Source organism: Electrona antarctica, assembly GCF_951216825.1.
Source record: "Electrona antarctica genome assembly, chromosome: 18".
In the NCBI taxonomy this organism is placed as follows: Eukaryota; Metazoa; Chordata; class Actinopteri; order Myctophiformes; family Myctophidae; genus Electrona; species Electrona antarctica.
The window spans coordinates 25314160-25322556 of record NC_136799.1 but is presented as its reverse complement, the minus strand read 5'-3'; the positions used below and the strand labels follow the sequence as shown (position 1 = coordinate 25322556).

Here is an 8397-nt window from a genome sequence, read left to right as displayed (position 1 = left end):
TTGATTTTGGACGTCTTGGGCCGTGGGTTTCCGAAGTGTGCCTGAAGCCTCTAGCGTGCTCCTTTGCGCCGGAGAGTTGTCTTGTTAACAGAAGCATATTGAACTTCGGAGCAGTCAACTTGAACCCGTGCAGTTCTTCCTCTGCCAGAACCGTGCGTAATTCAAAATACACAGGATCGACGCGTCAAGGGGAGAGAACGTAAGAAAAACGGGACGGAAAACCAAGACAAACTTGCTGAGGGGAAAATGAAGGTCGTGTTGGAGACCTGCTTGGTGATCCTCATGCTGTCCGTTCCCGGCGTGCAGAGCTACTCCACACGTAAGTGTCCCACAGATGTCCATCGATGCGCACAGACGTTGGCTTGGTAATGTCTGGCTGGAATGGACAGGCTGCAGTTTTCTACACGGCATCATGCGTACATTTGGTTTGTGTCACTAGTAAAAAGCGTCGTGCGATTAAAAAAAAAAAAAAAACGGTCCGCGTGAAACGACTTGAGAGGTTTTCCACACCTAATATGGATGATGATGACACCTTGGTAAAATATGGCTATGACATCACAAAACAGAAAAAAGAAAGAAAGCAATTAAACCGCAAAATAACAATTAAATTACGTGTTTAAGTTACGCCTCCCCCCATAACCTGTTTACCTGTTACGTTTGGGGGACACTAATTCCATATTGGCTGTTAAATTGAAAATAATTTCTGAACGCTTAATAAAAACAATGACAAGTGCCACATTTTCATTTGACAGCCAGCACTGTTGGTGTGATTGGCTTATATGCATGTTCCCCGGTGTTCCTGCAGAAATGGGAGGTTTTTGGGAAACCCTCCCAGGAGGTTGAATTTCAGTCGGGACATAATTCGTTTAACACATGGGGAGCATGGGGCTTTACGAACCGCAACAAAACAGTGACATCATTTGGTCGGTTCCTAGAGAATGTTAACCGGCAGCTTAATGCACAGTAACGTAAATAAATCTAAGTTATGCAGTCCCACACGTCCGTTCCCCATAAGTGGCCGGATTATTTTTATTGGTGAGCTCACTATAAACGAAAGTCTACAAACGTCTGCCTCAGCATCTGTCCTTGTTAAATTGGCGTGGAAACTTATAAAATAAAGCCCGGTTTAAACGCTTAAAGACCAGCAGTCTTGACAAGGTAGCCGTGGCTTTTATTATGCTGTAACTAACCTATTGATATACTCCAAGACTCCAAGTCACTAGTGAACTGTTTGCTCGCCTAATTCGGTTTACAAAAAAAGTATTTTATGATGTGAAACCTTTCACTGTAGCCTACATATAGTGCAAATAATAGAATTACATGATCTAATCAGATTTGTTGGAGAAAGATTTGAGAATGCACGACCTGTCAATGTGGAGACAGGCCAATGTAGATATGGTGCATTTGAATTGCTACATCATGTCCCTTTAACTTCAAAGCAAATTTGAAAAGAAAATTAAATTTATTATTTATTTATTTATTTGAAAACAGGCATCCACTGTTGTCTCTGCGCCCTTTTCAGATGGCATTGCATGGCTCATTGTCACTTAATGCTGCATGACTTCTCCTTTCAAAAATCCTTTCTACAAAAGCCCATCAAAATGTTGAAAACGTTCCATTATGTATCTCTTTTGTCCGTCAAATGTAGGAAGCTTAGTCTTCTTTTGAACTGTTCCACGGACGAGTAAAGGGTAAACAGAGCTTTGGAAAGCCGTGGCTTTTATTATGCTGTAACTAACCTATTGATATACTCCAAGACTCCAAGTCACTAGTGAACTGTTCGCTCGCCTCATTCGGTTTACAAAAAAAGTATTTTATGATGTGAAACCTTTCACTGTACATATAGTGCAAATAGTAGAATTACATGATCTAATCAGATTTGTTGGAGAAAGATTTGAGCATGCACGACCTGTCAATGTGGAGACAGGCCAATTGAGGGTAGATATGGTACATTTGAATTGCTACATCATGTCCCTTTAACTTGAAAGCAAATTTTGAATTTATACATTTGAAAACAGGCATCCACTGTTGTCTCTTTGCGCCCTTTTCAGATGGCATTGCATGGCTCATTGTCACTTAATGCTTCTCCTTTCAATTCTGTCCCCTACAAAAGCCCATCAAAATGTTGAAAACGTTCCATATGTATCTCTTTTGTCCGTCAAATGTAGGAAGCTTAGTCTTCTTTTGAACTGTTCCACGGACGAGTAAAGGGTAAACAGAGCTTTGGAAATGGTATTACAGGCCTTTCACGCACCCTTGAATGCTGACAGCATAACCACCATGGGTGTCAGAGACCAGCTCTCATTTTTCAATTCCTCACAGACACTCAGCAGTCAAAGGGGTTTAAAATCAACCATGAGCAGTGTTTATCTCGTTGGAGCCCATTCAGCATTCATCTAGTCTAGTGTCTCATCAGGGAATTCATTTGTTGATGTCATTTGTTCTTCTTTCCTCAACTGCTACTCTGGAATTGGATAACTTTATTCCTTTACTTTAGTTTTGTTGGCATGGCAGTCAGTAGTTTAGTTTATAAATATTATAAATATTATAATTACTTACTTACTGCCTTTTTTGCCGGCTGGCATGTAGGGAAGCAACAAAGGATCTCCACTGCTGTCTGTACTGGGCCAGAGTCTTTATAGAACCCCAGGTGTGATGCAGGGTCTTCATTTATATACAGTATAATATAATACATATTTACTTGACTCCTTCAAACAATAACTAAATGCAGAATTGATCAAATGCATGCTAACATGATTCATTAATCAGGGAGCACGCCACCGTAGCCACGGCATGGGATTGGTGACCTTGTGGTGCTCTGTTCTTGACTGGGGGATTGTACGTTTTTGTGCATTTCCTGTCACAGCCTACCACATATTGTCTGGTAACGACATTATGAGATGTCCTCCGTTTGTAAAACGTGATGCTTAATGTGGCCAAATGACAGATGTGGTTGTATGAACTTAAAACCTTTTAATTATTTAGCCATGTAGACTTTATGAATAATAAACATTTTGCTATTTTATTTTCTTCCTGAAATGGATAATGTGTGTATTGAAAAATGAGCTCCTGAATTGTATGATTTGTATTAACTTGCACATATAGTGATATTATCAGTTTAAAATATGCAAAAAACTAAAAGGACCTAAGGGCACTCCACTGTCCAATGGTTAAACTTATCACCTGCCCTCATTATCACAGCCCTGCTTCAAAATGCCGTAAGCCTCTGAAAACAAATCATATTTTACAAGCCATTTCCTCCTGCAAGCTTGTGGAGTAGAGACAATAAACAGCAGTAATTGCGCCTGTCTTGGTCGTTAAAGTGAGGGGGTTTCACACCCTGGTCCAGAGGGACTGGGCCAACCACCACCACTCTCAGACTACTGAAAGGGATCAGTAAATTATTGTTATTCAGCTGGATCAGAGTGTGATTGGGTAATCATGATCCCTTCCCTTCTGCTAGCTGAGTATTATGCTTAACACCCTGTGCATATTTTTTGTGTGTGTGTGTGTGTGTGTGTGTGTGTGTGTGTGTGTGTGTGTGTGTGTGTGTGTGTGTGTGTGTGTGTGTGTGTGTGTGTGTGTGTGTGTGTGTGTGTGTGTGTGTGTGTGCGCGCGCACACGCGCATGTGTGTGTGTGTGTGTGTGTGTGTGCCCGTGTCGCGCGCGCACATGTGTGTGTGTGTGTGTGTGCGGGAATCGCAATTATGTCAGAGTTGCGATGTAGCCTAAATATTGGTGTGGAGTTACAGAGAAATGAACTTCTTCAAAGAAGTTCTTCTCAAAAGGACCACACAATCTGTCTTTCAGCAGAGGTAGTTACTCAAAGTATATGGCCCCGGGCTGAGATTTGTAGTGGTCTGACAAAGTGTTAGAAGCTCTCACACTCATTATACTCTCTCATCTGTTCTCCATAGGAACTATCTTGTTCATAGCATTGTGTTCTAGAATATCTTCTCTTCTCTTACCACTCAGCTGTGTACTGTCCTAAGAAACACCCTCACCCCTGCCTCCTTCCTCTCCCTCCCCAGAGGTGGCAGCCATCTTCCCAGAGGACCCTGCTCTGCACATCGGGTCCAGCCTGACCGCCACCTGCCGGGTCAACCCAGACCTGGGCGTCCATGCCAGCTCTCTGTTCTGGACGCTGAACGGACGGCGTCTGCCCAGCACCTCCTACAGCGTGCTCAGCCCCACCGCCCTCAGCGTCACACTGCCCAGACTCCCTGCCTCCCGGCAGCGCTCTGGGGACAACCTCCTCTGCCACAACCCCGGAGGACACGTCTTGGCCGGCTCCTGCCTCTATGTCGGCAGTAAGTCACATCAAGTTAGCCGGTGGTCACGCTGCTGTACAGTATTGTCACAATCCAAGGGAAAAGGTTTTTTTCCGGTTGTTATTCTTTTTTGTTCATGTCATGGTCAGGCTTTAGTTTTTAGTTTTTTTTCCCTCTTCTTCCAGGAAGAGACTGTTCACCGTGTATTCGGGTACAGTGTATCCCTTTCACGGCAGAGACTGGAGAAAAGGCGTATTTTCTCTGGGGGAATCATGTGGTGTGTGCTGGTCCGCCGTGAGGAAATGGTCAAATAAAATAAAGCTGGTTGGATGGGGGGTTGTTGGGGGAAGAAGCACAGAAGAAGAAGTCGAGCCGAGAACGGGACAGGAGTGATGTCGGAGCGATGACTGTGATGGGGGGGGGGGGGGGTAGGGGGGGGGGGGGTGTTGTGTTGTTGCAGGATAAGAGATATGGAAGAGTCTCGACACAGTTGTTGTGGTTGTATTTTAGATTGGCTGATGAGGCCTGCATGACTCTGTGACGCTTTTACCACCTGTGTGGTCCATTACTCGCACTATCACTCATAGGGCATGGGTCTGACATGTGCTCATGCATGCACACTGGAACAAGCACACACACACACACACACACGCATGCACGTATGCACACACACACACACACACACACACACACACACACACACACACACACACACACACACACACACACACACACACACACACACACACACACACACACACACTGTATGTCACAATGAGAACTGAAAAATAAATGTGCTGCTGGCCTGGGTGATGAGATGATAAATGACTTCTAAGGAGTCATAAAGATTTTGCAGTGAAGTAACACTTGTGTGCATGCCATATACAGCCACATAACCCCACATACACGTGCATACGCACACACACACACACACACACACACACACACACACACACACACACACACACTGCATACACACGGACACGGACAGTTTTGTAGTCAGGATTCTAATCTCTGTGTGACGCTGGAGCCTGTGTTCTGACAGAAGAGGAATGTTGGCAGGGTTCCTGAATCTGACCAAAGTTTACAGCACGCACACACACGCACGCACGCACGCGCACACACACACACACACACATGCACACACAGAACAGGTCAGAACAAACATACCAATTTCTGAGGAACATCACTCGTTAGTAAATTACACTCAGGAGGAGAGGGCTTTGATAATGGTGAAGGTAACTTACTTTTTGCCCTGACCTAAAAGTTTGAAGGAATGATAGAAGGAACAGGGTAATAGAGTACTTGCTAACCCCAAATGTTCTTATCTCTTTATCTCTCTTTCTTTCTCTCTGTCTCTCTCTGCCTTCCATGAACCTTCTCCCCCCCTCTTCCCGTCTTTTCGTTCTTCTACTTTTCTCTCTCCATCTCTCTTAACTACCTTTTCCACTCACCATCTCCACCCCTCCCTTTCACTCTCTTTCCATTTCTCCTTCACCTCCCATCCCTCTCTTCTCTCCCCCTGCTTCACTCTTTCCATAACTACTCCACCTCCCCCCACCCCCCCAGTGCCTCCAGAGAAGCCGGTCAATCTGACATGCTGGTCCAGGAACACCAAGGACCTGACATGCCGCTGGGCTCCTGGGGGACAGGGAGAGACCTTCATCAGAACCAAGTACACCCTCAAGTACAAATTCAGGTGTGTAGCGGGAATACAAAGTCTGGATGGTTAATTCAACCCTGAGTGCTCAGTGTTAAATTAACCTCATAGCGTCCGTAATTCCATTCTGGGGTTAACACTCAGTAAAAATTGCAGATGTATGACTATTCTCAACCAAAGAGATTTGATGTAGAGAGGAAAGGAGTGGACATAGTATAGAGCTTTTGTCTCAACGTGATTTTACTGGTTAAATAAAGACTATAATTATAATAAAGAGCCCTGGGGTCCATGAACTTTAGGCTATAAGTGTTCTTTTACAATCTGTATTTGACTGCATAATTATGTTCCCCAGTCATGGCTGTAGGTAGGTAGTCATGGCCAGATAAGAATTATGCTCCTCTGACGCTTGAAATGTCATGTGTGATGTTTACAGTTGGAACGGATTAAATCTCCAAAATGAAATTGTTACAGTTACAAAGATTTTACACGATGCAAGCAAAATGCTAATGAACCTGCAGCTGAAAATGCTGTATGACCTCACTTAATGCCTCATTTATACTATACCGGTGTCACGCAATAAAAACGGCAATATCTACAAGGCTGATTTATATACATTGCGTTGCATTGCATCTTGTGACACTTCCTTTCATAAATCAGGGTTTAAAGGTTGTAGACAGAGAGATTCTGTCTCAGGCAGACCAGGGCTGAATACAGACACACACACAAAACACACACACACACACACACACACACACACACACACACACACACACACACACACACACACACACACACACACACACACACACACACACACACACACACACACAAAACACACACACACACACACACACACACACACACACACACACACACACACACACACACACACACACCCAGAATACCCATATGATTGATTGATTATTTTATTTTCATGTCCTGCGCACAGTGCCCAACTTATAATTATAAGACACCATTTTATGCTTACAGGATGTTTATATTAACATAATATATTCTATTACAGCTCAGAATTATACAGTGTTCCGTCTTAACTCCCAAGCTTTACCTTCACAACAAAAGCTCATTTCCAGAAAAAAAAATCATAAGCGTCCAACTCATACATGGGCAATTAACTGGTGGCCCAGGGGCCACATGCCACCCCCACCTTCACTTAATGCAGTCAATATCCAAATACTGATGTATTATTTAATTTCAGCTGTTACATTTCCAAACATGAAAACATAACCCGCTTTAATTACTTCCGTTTATATTAGTAGCTTAATGACTATTATTAAAAATGTATTGTCTTTATGTCCAATGTATTTGTATTTAAGTTCATAAAGTTAAAATAAGTATAATTAAATGCATTTGAAATTAAATACAAATAAAAACTTTTCAGGATTCTAATTCAAATATAGCAAAAATAGCAGGTCTACAAGTTCACACTGCGACACGTTTTTAGCTTGTAGATCGGCAATCTTTGCTACTTTTGTGTGACATATGACAAAGTAGCACATGAATTTAAAAGAAAAAGTTAAAATATGGATATAAGAGGTTTCTGCCCGACAGTATAATGTGGACATATAGCCTAGTGGCCCACTGGCCCTCTCCATCATCAAGGTTGATCTAACTCAAGGAAATGACCACAAATAAAATACATTTGACTAACAAATGCCTCTCTTATATCATCGTATTTAGGGCAGTAAAACAAAACAAAAAATTCCTAATTTTCAATTTCATCAAGTTCACAGTATCTCTCTTCCTCTGGAGGGGCATTAAACTTGCCAGTCTCCAGAGCTAATGGTAATGTTCCTGACCGTATATGTGCACAGAGAGATCTTTTGCTTAAATTATACTTCAGATAAGGTTCTACCCTGTACCTCTCCTATATGAAACAATACGTTTGCATATAATGTACCCTCTGTTAAGACTTTTTTTTTGTGTTATCCAATTCCAAACACATTATAAACCCAAACATTAGAGATATGTAGTCAAGACCACCCCAGTTGACCTAAACTGTGCCGACTGAGTGGAGATCAAAACCAAAGCAAGACAAAACAAATATTCAAGACCACTCTGAAGAAGCAGCTGAAGCATCAGTGGAACAAAACAAATAGTGGCTGCTCTCCAAAATAAATTTGTCATATCAGTACGAGCTTTATTTGGCAATTCTTCTTCTTCTTCTTCTTCTTCTTCTTCTTCTTCTTCTTCTTCTTCTTCTTCTTCTTCTTCTTCATGAAAGTTAATAAAATAAACACACCAGGTTATCATACCATTTTAATGCTATGTTTCTTAATGATATGATGTGATGATTTACAATTTTACAATAACCTTATGTCAAGCATCCTAGAATTGCTGTATATTATTGTGTATACTTTGATTGATTACATCATGGGCACCATGAAGCCTGGAGTGCCATAGCCACTTAAACCCTACATCAGGTGTCTTCAACGTTTTTTAAGCCAA

General features: G+C 42.3%; 1 protein-coding gene across 2 annotated transcripts in view; it reads left to right on the top strand.

The window, feature by feature from the left end:
• Positions 1-8397, top strand: part of crlf1a (cytokine receptor-like factor 1a) — a 22466-nt gene continuing 14069 nt past the window's right edge. For both annotated transcript variants that reach the window (XM_079528211.1, XM_079528212.1), the window contains exons 1-3: positions 1-319; positions 4032-4310; positions 5841-5970. In XM_079528211.1, the coding sequence (XP_079384337.1) occupies positions 247-319; positions 4032-4310; positions 5841-5970 (482 nt within the window). In that variant the 5' untranslated portion in view covers positions 1-246. The remainder of the gene's footprint in view (positions 320-4031; positions 4311-5840; positions 5971-8397) is intronic.